At 48.5% G+C, this 12,831-nt stretch overlaps 7 protein-coding genes across 7 annotated transcripts; 4 read left to right on the plus strand and 3 right to left on the minus strand.

Moving 5' to 3' along the window:
- Positions 1-92: 92 nt before the first annotated feature.
- ASPZODRAFT_153676 (hypothetical protein) lies at positions 93-2,210 on the plus strand (the record flags this gene model as incomplete). Its single annotated transcript, XM_022726003.1, has 1 exon — positions 93-2,210. One exon carries the CDS (start codon positions 93-95, stop codon positions 2,208-2,210), a length of 2,118 nt encoding a protein of 705 aa, XP_022579313.1.
- Positions 2,211-2,449: 239 nt separating this feature from the next.
- Positions 2,450-2,989, minus strand: ASPZODRAFT_18368 (hypothetical protein; the record flags this gene model as incomplete). The annotated part of the gene is made up of 3 exons (XM_022727200.1): positions 2,450-2,628; positions 2,694-2,789; positions 2,881-2,989. The coding sequence occupies 3 exons, from the start codon at positions 2,987-2,989 to the stop codon at positions 2,450-2,452; spliced, it is 384 nt and encodes a 127-aa protein (XP_022579314.1).
- An 814-nt stretch (positions 2,990-3,803) lies between these two features.
- On the plus strand, positions 3,804-4,244 carry ASPZODRAFT_134943 (hypothetical protein). The gene has a single exon (XM_022723666.1). It carries the CDS (start codon positions 3,891-3,893, stop codon positions 4,146-4,148), a length of 258 nt encoding a protein of 85 aa, XP_022579315.1. The 5' UTR covers positions 3,804-3,890; the 3' UTR covers positions 4,149-4,244.
- Positions 4,241-5,026, minus strand: ASPZODRAFT_134944 (hypothetical protein). The gene has a single exon (XM_022723667.1). The coding sequence runs from the start codon at positions 4,946-4,948 to the stop codon at positions 4,385-4,387; it is 564 nt and encodes a 187-aa protein (XP_022579316.1). The 5' UTR covers positions 4,949-5,026; the 3' UTR covers positions 4,241-4,384.
- A 280-nt stretch (positions 5,027-5,306) lies between these two features.
- On the minus strand, positions 5,307-6,379 carry ASPZODRAFT_18370 (hypothetical protein; the record flags this gene model as incomplete). Its single annotated transcript, XM_022727201.1, has 2 exons — positions 5,307-5,327; positions 5,381-6,379. 2 exons carry the CDS (start codon positions 6,377-6,379, stop codon positions 5,307-5,309), a joined length of 1,020 nt encoding a protein of 339 aa, XP_022579317.1.
- Positions 6,380-7,156: 777 nt separating this feature from the next.
- Positions 7,157-9,168, plus strand: ASPZODRAFT_71460 (hypothetical protein; the record flags this gene model as incomplete). The annotated part of the gene is made up of 3 exons (XM_022729758.1): positions 7,157-7,377; positions 7,447-8,856; positions 8,913-9,168. 3 exons carry the CDS (start codon positions 7,157-7,159, stop codon positions 9,166-9,168), a joined length of 1,887 nt encoding a protein of 628 aa, XP_022579318.1.
- Positions 9,169-9,578: 410 nt separating this feature from the next.
- ASPZODRAFT_70907 (hypothetical protein) lies at positions 9,579-12,198 on the plus strand (the record flags this gene model as incomplete). The annotated part of the gene is made up of 6 exons (XM_022729707.1): positions 9,579-9,736; positions 9,826-9,902; positions 9,968-10,013; positions 10,096-10,840; positions 10,914-11,165; positions 11,230-12,198. The coding sequence occupies 6 exons, from the start codon at positions 9,579-9,581 to the stop codon at positions 12,196-12,198; spliced, it is 2,247 nt and encodes a 748-aa protein (XP_022579319.1).
- Between the last annotated feature and the right edge of the window lie 633 nt (positions 12,199-12,831).

The following is a 12,831-nucleotide window of genomic DNA, read 5'->3' on the forward strand; positions in this document are numbered from 1 at the left end:
CAGCCAATGTGAAAAAAGTCATTGCACCAACGATAGCTGAAACTCCCAAAAAAAGACGAATTTCCAAGACCGATAATACCCAAGACGCTGTCATGGCTGAAGATAAGCCAAATACAGAGCCTGTCAATGACAGCTCTGCTGCTCAGCAGGCGAAGCGCACCCTTTTCGTTCGATCTCTCCCCGAGTCTGCGACGACTGAAAACTTGGCAGAATACTTTTCGCAATCCTATGTTTTAAAACACGCCGTTGTTGTTTGTGATCGGGAGACTAAGAAGTCCAAAGGATTTGGTTTTGTGACATTCGCTGATCTGGATGATGCGAAGAGCGCCCTTGAGGAATTCAATGGATCGGTATTTGACGGGAAGAAGATCAAAGTTGAATATGCAGAGTCCCGCAATCGTGAAGTCGATGAGACAAAGGGACGGAGTTTGCCTTCTACTACTGCTACCAAGTTGAAGGAAGAGAGGGAAAAGCAGAGAGCGGCCAACCAACCACCTCGATTGATTGTTCGGAATCTGCCATGGAGCATCAAGGAATCCGATGACCTTGCTGTTCTGTTCAGAAGCTTCGGTAAGGTCAAGCAAGCCATTGTTCCGAAAAAAGATGGAAAGCAGGCAGGTTTTGGCTTTGTTGTGCTGCGAGGCAAAAAGAACGCTGAAAAGGCTCTGGAAGCGATCAACGGAAAGGAGGTAGATGGCCGGACTTTAGCGGTGGATTGGGCTGTTGACAAGGGCACCTGGGAAAACCTCAAGACTCCTACTACGGATGAAGGCGACACTCAGAACCAGGAGGAGAAGAACGAGGGTTCGGAATCGGGTGATGTCGATATGGCTGAAGCACCAGAGGAGATTTCAGATGCCGATTCTGTGGATGACTCCGAGGATGATGAAGATATTGAGGACCTAGACGAGGACGATGACGAGGAAGATGAAGAGGAGGAAGAGGAACAAGAGGACGAACGGAACGCCTCTACAGTGTTTATCCGGAACTTGCCCTTTACATGTACAGACGAGATGCTTTACGAGCATTTTGAACAATTTGGACGCCTACATTATGCACGGATTGTTGTCGATCCTGAGACCGAGAGGCCTCGTGGCACGGGCTTCGCCTGCTTCCGAAACGTTGACGACGCTTTGTCTTGCATACGCGAGGCACCGAAACAGACAGACACGGTGACCGCAGATAAAGACAAAGCCAAGAAAGGCGCAACAGCTTTCAAGCAGTCCGTTCTACAAAACGAGAGTACCGACCCCAGCGGACGGTATACTTTGGATGGTCGAGTACTGCAAGTGGCTCGTGCTGTCAGCCGGTCTGCAGCTGTGAAGCTTGAAGAAGAAGGTGTTTCACGACGTCTGGTTCGTGATAAGGATAAACGCCGCCTCTATCTCCTGTCCGAAGGAACCATTCCTTCCAATTCGCCTCTCTACAAAAAGCTTTCCCCGACCGAGATTAAGATGCGCGATGACAGCTTCAAACAACGACAAAATTTCATCAAGAAAAACCCGGCCCTTCACCTCAGTCTGACTCGACTTTCTATTCGCAACATTCCGAGACATGTCACCTCCAAGGACTTGAAAGCTCTGGCGAGAGAGGCAGTTGTTGGATTTGCCAAGGACGCCAAGAATGGTGTCCGGCAACCTCTGTCGAAAGAGGAGATTCGTCGTGATGCAGATGCTATGAAGGAAGCAGACACTCTTCGGAAACAGAAACGCCAGGGAATTGTTAAGCAGGCCAAAATCGTTTTTGAAAGTCGCGACGGCGGTAAAGTTAAGGAGGATAGTGGCGCCGGACGCAGTCGAGGCTACGGGTTCATTGAGTATCACACTCACCGCCACGCACTCATGGGCCTCCGGTGGCTAAACGGTCACGCGGTCGAAGCCCCAGCAGATGCTGCGTCCGAGATGAAGGAGAAGAGGAAACGCCTGATCGTTGAATTTGCCATTGAAAATGCGCAGGTAGTCAAGCGCCGGAGCGAGCTCCAGGCGAAGTCTCGGACTTCTCAGAAGTCTGGTAACGGCAAGGAAGGCCCCGAGAAGGACAATGATGCATCGAAGAACGCCTCTGGACGAGGAAAGAAGCGGAAGAGGGCTGAAAGTAATGGAAAGGACAAAGAGAATAAAGATGTAGAAGAGGAGAACAAGATCGCGAAGCGCAACCGGATCATTGCGAAGAAACGCATGCAACGCAAGACAAGGAAATCAAAGGCTTAAGAGGAGGGAACACCCACAAGCATTGCATTGTCAATATAGACGTCTCGTTGTATATTTACATTGATATCCTTATTGGTTCTCTGATAATGTCAATTTAAAAGTTTCTGTGATTTGGAAATGTACTTTATAGTTATTAGTAGTCCGAGTAATATTTTATCATCGCCTTATACGGGGGGGAAGGGGGTCCAACCGCTCGAAATGCTGTTCCGATTATAAATTCAAGTACGACGCAATTCGAATCAACAATTAGTCGCGCCCTGGACCTTCCCAACGATATTGTACCGCTTGCTGAAAAAGGTATACCATTCGCTCAGCACCGTTTTCTCCTTCTCCTCCAAATCATACCAGTCAGACCTGCAATCCTCGGCCTTCAAAGAAGACGAGGCGAGCGCACGGGAAGGGTCCTTTCCAGCAAACACTGGAACCTAGTTCAGCAAGTCGAGTCTAAATAATATATCACAGAATGTGAGATTGCCGACATACCGTGGTACTGCCCGCTAGGTCCGTAGGCGGGATTCTTGCTCACATCGAATACAATGCCCTTGATAGCAACTAGGGTAGGACGACTCGGATCCGTGCCTATAATCAAAATAGAAAAAAAGAAGAGGTCAGCTTCTAGTATAGAGCCATCAAGCCATTGCGCGAAGCGAAGCTGAGGGTCTTTATTTACCGTCGCATTTTGACAGCTCCTCTACGGTGATTGGGTCGTCCTTCGGCGGATTCAGCTGGACTGGCACCTTTGGCGCAAAGCTCTTGGGTTCGCGCTCTTTGTCAGGCATTGTGAAAGGTGTGTGGTGTGGTGTCTGATCAATATGGCAGTTAAAGGGCAACCGATTTTCCGAGTTGGATAGTGGAAGAGCAATTGCGGGGTCTGTTGCAGGCGGGGTCAAAACCGACGTAATAATACCTGGTACGTAGGTCATTGGCCTGGTCAAAATTATGATGTTATAATTGGCTTTTTCGAGATTCTTTAGCGCATAACTTATGACTTTGAAGCATAACAGTACTGGACAATATTATTAGTTTAGGGGTTATATTGGTAGGAGTAAAGGTTTTTTGGTCCTACAGCTGTATAAGGGGTATAGAGCTGGTGTGGATATAACTATAGGGATTGTTACCATGAATTCCTAATTATTTATTGATTTCTATGAGCTCTTATTATAATCTTGATCTATATCTACAGCTAAAGTAAGCGTATTCTCCTAATTACTGCCAATTCACGGTCATCATATGTTAGGGCGGCGTGGCCCTCTCAGCAGAATGATGATGATTATGATGGATGAAGGCTGAAGTCATAGTCTACAGCCCACAGGACAAGTTAGCCACCCGACAACTATCCCATTCTTAGTCTTACATATCGAAAGTCTCCTGAAATAAACAGTTTCTATAGTTATGACGTCAAGCAGTTCTGTAGATGCTGGAACGGGCGTTGATTTGTTGCTGGGCAATAGAAAAGCAAATGTTGTGGTGAACCACGAACCTCTTCCAGAAGTAACCTTACTTGGTCTTCAAGTCTTGGAGTACTGCAAGGGTCAGTTGATCGCCTCGATATGCATCTTTGCTCGCCAATCCAGCAGACTGTGTTCTCGGATTACACAACCTAATAGACTGACCACCTCTTACTCGGACGTCTTGCTCTAGGCTACCAAACAGTACACGTTCCTAATGATAAATACCATCATGTCATCTCATCAAGAGACGTCAAAAGCAACAGAGCAGCACCAACCTGTTCTGATTACTCCTGAAACCCCAGATCATCACAACAGAACCGATGCCGACTCGGATCTTTCGCATTACCTACACTACGAAGACAACAATTGCTTCTTCCCCCCAAGCTGGCTAGGGAAAGAGCCACAGCGACAGCTCGACGACGAAGCCGTACACCGATCTAGAGGACGGGAAGGCCGCCTTGACGCTCCTCATGGTGCCGCACGTTGATCAGGCTTACTATCTAGGTGTAAGAGGGAAGGCGTCGTGGTAATGGGCATTTAACGATTCTACCTACCATGGTTTTTCTCAAGAGTTTACACCGGTAAATTGTATGATAGCATTCTAATGCTCTCAAGTCATATTCACATTTCAATTATTAGTTTCTTTAAAATAGTATAGATACAATTGTCACCAACAGGAACGCTTCAACGCCATATTTATATGCCGATGCCGTTCAGCCCTCTCTACTTTTGTTCCTCGTTCTGTCTTGCAGCTTCCGCCTCTTTCAACGCGGCCAGTCGCTGCTTGTTCCTCTTCCCCAGCACGCGCAGTGTATTCCGCCGTTCGATTTCCGTCATTTGCTCCCAGTTTGAAATTCGGGAGAGCGTTCCGTCTTGGTTCACAACCATGGGACCAAAATGGTCGAGTTTCACGGTGGAGCCGCCCTCGGCGCTGAGATCAATCTTATGACTATTCGATCCGTCTGTAGGGTCTGTGGATGGGAGAGCGAGAGGCGCTTTCGGTTTCCCATCTTGGTCTTGGTTTTGGTCAGCTGCTTCGGCTGATTTGACGGGGTCGGACGACATCATGGACGAGGTGGAAAACGGTTGATGTGGGACAAGAAGCGACGGACAGTGGAGGTACAGCGCGGAGAAGGATCTGAGGTTCGACGATTGGTTCACATATAATGACCCGGTCGGCGCTCGGTAGATATTCGAGGCAGCGGTGGCGCTTCCACGAGCTGGGAAGAAAAGTAGAGGGCTCAGGGTAAGGTGGAGAAGCGTGCTGTAGAGTGTGTTGCGAGACATATGCATGTCTGTCCCACCTTTGGACAATTGGATTAAAAGCGGTACCTGCGAGGAAGACAATGGGTAGATGTGTAGGCGTGTAGACCCTGAGGAAAGGTTGCTGTGCCGGAATGGTCGCGCAGATGATTGAACATTAATTATCAGGGTGGATCTCCGCCGGAAAGAACCCGCTTTCTACACAGTATCTCTCTCTCGTTCTATGCTTATTTCTATACATTTCTCTTAATATTTTGGTTACATTGTAGATTACTTTGAAATTTTACAGATCTATTTCATATACCATGTCAGTTATATGTCTAGGTCTGTCGTCCGATCGCACAGCTTTGGTTCGATCAATCGGACTGTATCATGCACCCGTCTAGCGAAACCACCAATTGACCTGATTAAAGATTAGCACTCTTTCGGAATAGGAATATAAATAGTCAGATATACCGATGCAGTAACCCCGTTTCCGACTCCTTTGATGCTATGCCACCAGCCATTCGGTATAAAAAGACCATCGCCAGCCTCCAAGCGTGCTTCATAGCCCCAACTGTCGGACACAGAAGTAAGCTGGCTTGGGTCAACGTCATTCCAAACCAACTGCTCAATGATTTCTCTCTCTTGCCCTTGCATCATTTCCTCGCCGCGGAACGAGGCTGCCTCGCGAGTCCCGCTTTTCCCAAGATATCGTCTCACAGTCCCAAACAGTGCCAAACCATCCTCCGGCGCCAGCAGCCGCACGATCTTGCACCCTGCAAGCTGCACAAACAAATTCGGATTGGGGTCACGATGGAGGGGGGTGTATGTAGGCGGGAGTCCGATCCACACGTTCGTATCGTAGATGTCTCCCTTGCCTGCCTGCAATACAAGCTCTGGAGTAGGAAAATCGTCGCGCAGGGTCGGAGGAAGGTCGAGTAGTTGGCACTGCGCTAGATATAGCCGCATATCTTGTGATTGTTTTTCCGCCGCGCGGATCCATTGTAGGAAGAGACTCAATGGGGCCTGAAACTTCCGAAACTCGGTACCATCTTCTTTGCTCGCATGCGTGTCCTCAGTCCCTGGTGTAAGCTCCAAAGGCACATACGCATCACCGCCATGTTCCGTGAGATAGTCAATATTCAAACGAGATATGTTCGTCTCGGAGACAGAGGGTTTGAACCATCGTTCGGACGCAGGCAGGTCGCAAAAATAATGCCGAGGTAGAATCGTGGGGACTTCAGGTTTGAAATGACGCTCACGAAAGCTGGCTATGTCAATATCGTCAAGTCGTCCAAGGTCACGGTATTGATGCGTTCCCGAGATCTTGTTCTTGTAGGGTAGCTGGCAATCCGAGCTGTACAGTTGTCGTCCATCATAGTTGGATCTGTGAGCTCGCGCGACAAGACGTGGGAATCGCGCCAAGATTCGAGCTTTGTCGCAGAGAACAATAGGCCATCCTGCTGCGTTCATCCAGATCCTTCCGGCATCAGGAGCCGGTAGAGTATTTGATAAGAATGATCTCCAGAAACGCAGATCTGCCGTCGAGACAACTAAAGTCTTATCCCGAGCTATTCCACATTAGGCATAGGAGGTGATCCGTCATGTAATTATCCTCCGGATCTACCGGTACACTACCTGCATCTCTAGGTATTCATGAACTATTGAAAGATGCCTGCATAACTAATGGATTGTTTTAGTGATATGAGGAATGAGACTATATGTCGATCTAGCCTTCAAAATATGCCAGTCTACCGATGTGAAGAGCCTCTACAAACCAAACCTATACTAAGTGCGACGAGGTCATAACTAGCTGTTTATCCCGTCCCTTAGGTACCTGATTCTAAAAGGTATCCTTTCGAAAGACTGGTATCACCAGGACTAACCAAGAGTTCAGATAGCAGCCATGAACCTCGCTCGATACTAATAGTCTTGGCCTCGGTAGCTGAATCGAAGATGATCGATAGAGAAATCCTACTCCGTGCCGAGGTCTCACGTTCTGTATAACAATCACACGTTCCTCAAGTAACGCACCCTCCACACCCATTTTTGCTTTATCGCCATTCAGCAGGGATAAATAAGAAGCTATCTGTCAAAATGAATTTCTATCCTTTACTCCATTTTGATCTAGCAGATGGGACTAATATACTAGTTATTTTCCTCGGTCGAAGCTCCCAATTCTCAACTGGTTTTTTTTTTTTTTTTTTGAAATCATAACACTTCTTTCCTCCTCGACTGTATTAATTTAGCATGTCTTCTTCAGTATCAAGCATCCATAGGCGTCAAGCATACACTAAGAATGCCTACACCTACTATCCTGTGGCTATAATTGGCGCCGGCGAGTCTGGTATTGCTATGGGCTGCCGGATGAAAGAGAAACTCGGGTTCGATCAGTTCCGAATTTTTGAACGGCAATCAGGAATTGGGGGAACATGGTGGATTAACAGGTATCCTGGGGTTGCGTGTGACATGTACGCTCGATGAATCCATTTGATCTGGTGCTGGATTCAACCACAATGTTTACAAGTCTCTACTGCTAGACCCGCACTGTTCTACTCATTTTCCTTTGCGCCGAAGCGAGATTGGACAACCCTCCATCCGGCGGGGCCTGAGATTCAGCAATACCTCGTTGATGTGTGCTCCAAGTATCAAATTATAGACAAGATCCAGCTCAACACCGATATCAGACAGATCCGATGGCTTGAAGACGCAGAAGAGTGGGAGATTACACTATCCCATCTCGTGTCGGGTACCGGCGATTTATCGAAACGCGACAGAGACGAAAAAGTGGCGAGCGAAGGGCCAGAAAGCGTCTATATCAAAACGGAAGTTATACGGGCAAAGATCGTTGTCAGCTGTCTTGGAGCGTTGGTAGAACCCCAAGTATGGCCAGAATCCATTCCTGGAATTGATACCTTTGCTGGCGACTTGATCCATACGGCCCGGTGGGATGAGTCGATCGATTTGCAAGGGAAGAATGTCGTCGTGATCGGCTCCGGTTGCAGTGCAGCGCAGGTCGTGCCAAAATTGTCGGAAGAACTCGTCGGTACCAGCTCAGTCACTCAGCTCATGCGCAGTCCCCCGTGGGTTATACCCAACGAACTGTCTCCGGAAGGAATGGTGAAATGGGAGAAATATTCGCCCATTCTCATGCGTCGCATCCCTGGCCTCGCGCATGTACTCAGAAATGCGCTCTTCTTCCATTTGGAATCTGCCTGGTTCCGGATGTTTCAAAACAATGCCTTTGCACGTTGGCAGCGCCATTCCATTGAAAGGCAATATCTGAGTAACATGCGTCACAAAGTGCCCTCAAGATACCATGAAATATTAACCCCAAATTACGCAATGGGCTGTAAACGACGTGTTCTCGAGGGAGAATGGTTTCGCAGTCTTAACCGCCCCAATGTCGAGTTGACCACCCTGTCATTGACAAGCGTCCAGTCTCGCAGCGTAACTCTTGGTCCCGGCAGACACTATCCGCCTTCGAGCCAAACAGAAAGCAAGATACCCCATGATGAAGTGAAGCAGATACCGGCCGATGTGATCGTTTTGGCGAACGGATATCAGACCGTCTTGCATTATATGCACTCACTCCGGGTGATCGGTAGGGAAAACAGAGCCCTTCAAGATGTCTGGGATGAGCGTGGCGGTCCACAGGCATACCTCGGCACCGCGATGGACGGGTTCCCTAACTTTTTCATGATATATGGGCCCAACACCACAACGGGACAGAGTAGTGTGATTTATGCATCGGAGAACATGATCAACTACTCCTTAAATTTCATCGGGCCAATACTCGACGGTCGAGTCAGTTCGTACGAAGTCTCCGAGCTGGCGGAACGAAAATGGACGAGCGATGTTCAACGTACGCTTCGTGGCACCGTATTTGGTATCGGTGGGTGCAACAGCTGGTATAAAACTGAAGAAGGCTGGAACTCTACAACATATCCGTAAGCACCGTCATTGTGTCTCCATGTCATAAACTCTACTCACTGATTTCACATAGATACTCCCAGATCGACTTTTTTTTCCGTTGTACGTTCCCCGTTTGGCAACACTGGACCCCAAGATATACCACAAAGGGTCTCCGTATCCGGAGACTGAAGCGAGCCTTGTTGACTATGATACTTGGTGCTCTCGTTTGGATGAAAACGACTGAGAGAGGCATAAGAGCTTGGACAGGATTTGCTTCCTTTGTTATGAAGGCGACGCTTTCTGTGGTGGAAGCCTCTCTTCTCTGCGTACGGAGTTACTTAACGTAGACCTGACGGTTCTTTCCGTTTGAGCAATAAATAATATATTTCCAATCCAACCAAGGCCTGTAGCATTAAAAGACAACGTCACGGAATGTTGGAACATCAGATATACCATCGTGGGGGGCGATCCCCAACACCCTCTACCTCTACCTGTCGACACCAACAGACAGCCGTTCCCCGAGGTTTTTTAATCCCATTTCCAGCTTTCATTGCAACAAGCCAGATCAGCGAATCGTTCCTCGCTGATATAAAGTTTATCAATTATCAGTCAAATCTGGGGAACACTAGAGGATTAGCAAACCCCGCACCACTCATGTCTCCAGCGTTTCCAGCTCCTGACATCAGCACGGCTTCCGTCCTCCTTTTTTTAATACCAGCCAACGCTTCTGGCCTGTGGCAGTCTGAACACAGAAGATATGACATCAGAAACACAGAGAGAAGAGAGCATACCGCTCCCGATGTCCACAAACGAGTTTGAAGCGACACAGACTGTCGATAGCGCAAAAAGAAAGGCGGAACAGACGAACGGAACCCACACGCGCACAAAGCGGAATCGCTATATTTCCATTGCCTGGTATGGACCCGACTTCCCTGACCATTGATTGCTTTATTTTCTTTTTCATCGCCAGATCGTCTCCTAATTGTATATCTTTTCCCTTTTAGCAATGAGTGCAAGCGACGCAAAATCAAATGCAACGGCCAGGTGCCGTGTCAACGCTGTGGCCACCTCAATCTAGAATGTACGAGAGAGCAACCGCTGTCCTGTTCTTGGACTTGAAGAAGGATCGCTGAACAAGAGACACAGGCCGATATGCGCCCAATTGCTGCAATAATAATTTTAAGGAGTCAGAGTATGTGGTGGAGCGACCTGGTTGGACTTTGTCGTCGCTGTACGCACTCGAGCTGACTCTTCTTTTCGTCGGGATATTATAGTGATTTCCGTTTGATGAAGCAGCAGATTACGACGCTGCAAGAACAAGTCAATACGCTATTTACGAAGTTGAATGACTTCCGCGATCCGAATGCTTCGCTTGACTCGTCTTCGGCCTTCGACGGCTATTCCCGAGATGGCTCCCAGCAGATCTTCGCACCGCTTCATCCAGGGCCGTCAAAGCCACCTTCCAAACATTCGCGCTTCCATGGGCCTACAAGCACCGTTTTCAATTTCAATGTGGCCAAGTCAAGCCTCCAGACCATGGGGATTGCGCCTCCGGATGATGTGATTCCGGACGACCTTACCACTGCACATGCGACGCCTTCTGGATCTCCACCTCCGCCTATATCCTTACCTATCTCCACTGTCCATCCCTCTAAAGACCCTATCTGGTCTATAAAACGAGAGGAGGCTTTACGACTCTGTAGGGTCTATGAGGAGGAAATTGGGATCATGTATCCGCTCATCAACATCGAGCAAGTGAACAGCCGAGCCAATCTACTCTACACCTTTATGGAGGCTGCAGCTCGTACTGGCTTCGCCCAGCGAGGGATGCCCGGCTCGGATGGCTTACATGACGATGACACAAACATTCTAAAAATAATCCTTGCCACCACCCTCGTTGTTGAAGGGAATGGACGAAGCGATATTGGGCAGCGACTGTACATGAGCATGAAACCGATCATTGAGTCCAAGATATGGCAGCCAAGTGATCTCAAGACCATTCAACTTTTTGCCATAGTTGTATGTCTTCCCCTTCATTCCCCAGAAAGTCGGGATTGGTCCCATCTGCTAACACGGCTGGCCGTTTTCAAAGGCAATGTATCATTTCCATACAGACGACGATATCATGGCTTACCGCTTGATCGGAGTAGCTGCTCGTATGTGTCTCGAGCTTGGGTTACATCGGCGTGATGCATTGATCAAATCTTTCCCGGACGAGGGACAATGGCCGAGCGTCAGCAACGTCTTTTGGTCAGTATACACCTTGGATAGACGTTGGAGTTTCGGAACGGGGCTGCCATTTGTGATCCAAGATGAGGATATTGATCCCAACCTACCCGAGCCAGTAAGTGAGCGGCGTTTTGTGACCTGACCTCTTTTCCCTTGCGAGTACTGATTCCCATTTTAAGGATTCCTCTTTACCATACCTCAACTGCATGATTGCTTATAATCGCATCAGCGCGAAGATCTGGTACTCTGGACTTGGTTCAGAGGGTGCCACGGATAGCAAGAGAGATGAGATTGGGTATCTTGACTACCAGATCCTCCAGTGGTATAAACAAGTTCCAGACACCCTGAGATTCTATCCGCAAGATTCACCCAGACAACGCGAACCCGCCAACCGAGGTCTGCAGCGGTTACGCGTCGTTCTCTATCTCCGCATGAATCAGCTGAGGATCCTAATCTACCGTCCCGTGCTACACTCGACCGGAAGCATCGTGGAAAGCCGAGGGCAGGCACTGACTGTGGTCGAGATTGCCAAGGATACCATTCGAGTACTGACACACTTGAACCAGTCGACCGATATATACCGAAGTCAGCAAGTCACTTTTAACTACTTTCTTTTGGCTGCACTTGCTGTACTCTTCCTTGCTGTGTCCCATGCCCCCGGAGAATTCAACCGCCAGGTGCGGGAAGAGTTCTATATGGCTCTTGATCTAGTCAGCGGGTTCAGTGCAAAGTCGTACGTTGCAAAGCGGCTTTGGAAGACCATCAAGGGGCTTCGAAAGATTGGCGAGAAACTTGGAGTTCTGAATCGCCCCTTTGCGTCTCACTCCGACGACCCCCATTCGACAGCAGCGGTCGCCATGGCAGGCCTCGCAGGCCACCCGATAGAAGATATATCAGTTTATGGGCCGGTCGGCGCCATGAACGAACTAGGGAACAGCCCATTAAACGGGCTACAGATGAGCCAGGAGCTAACGAATCTGTTCGAAGCGGTAGGCGGACTGAACTCCTTCATGGCCTCCGGTACAGCTCCAGATGGCCTCCATGGGTTCGTCGGCGTCGATGGAGAGATCCAGAACACCAGCGAAGGATTGCCTGGTGTTCTAGGTAATGAAGGAGGGTTTTCTAGGGTCATCAGAGACCTTTTTTGAATTGATTTATTAAATGGCTTATAACAGGTCTAAATTTGATACTCTGTTACTACTTGTCTATTGATATATAGCCTTGCAGGTCACTTGATATCCATTTCTTTATGTCTCCTTCTATGCCTCTTTTAGTAAAAAGATATCTGAACTCCAACCTGTATTCCTGTAATCCTGTGTCCTATGAATGACAATGATAATAGAAGAATGAAGAACGGACCCGGGACGAGACCCCCAATTCACGTGACATGCCTTAGGTCAACCACCAACAATTCTTGGGCAGTTTTGAGAATCTCAATCGTCTCGCTTCGGAGGGCGACAGTCTTCTTTGAGAGCTATTGTTATTTACCTGCCCAGCGACCTGAGGAGAGCTCTGTCCTGTCTGTCCTTCGTGCCTCCCACCGCCTCGCAAATCGTAAGGTCTCCATTCTTCGTCGATCGCCGCACCCACACCGAGAGATTTCGGACCCCCCCCCGTTTTCGACTGTGTTCGAGAATTTGTCCACTAGTTCCAGGCGTCAATAGCTGTGCCGTCTGTCTTGACATACTCTTTTGTTTTCTTTTTTTTTGGCCTGCAGAAAATTCGTTGTGGGGAGTCAGCCAGCTATTGATATTTCTTATCGGTCAGAGCGCCATCGCGTC

The sequence above is a fragment of the Penicilliopsis zonata genome, assembly GCF_001890105.1.
Source record: "Penicilliopsis zonata CBS 506.65 unplaced genomic scaffold ASPZOscaffold_13, whole genome shotgun sequence".
NCBI classification, from domain to species: domain Eukaryota; kingdom Fungi; phylum Ascomycota; class Eurotiomycetes; order Eurotiales; family Aspergillaceae; genus Penicilliopsis; species Penicilliopsis zonata.

Coding starts and splice junctions, on each gene's coding strand:
- ASPZODRAFT_134943 (XM_022723666.1), top strand. CDS start 3,891: ATGTCATCTCATCAAGAGACGTCAAAAGCAACAGAGCAGCACCAACCT.
- ASPZODRAFT_134944 (XM_022723667.1), bottom strand. CDS start 4,948: ATGTCTCGCAACACACTCTACAGCACGCTTCTCCACCTTACCCTGAGC.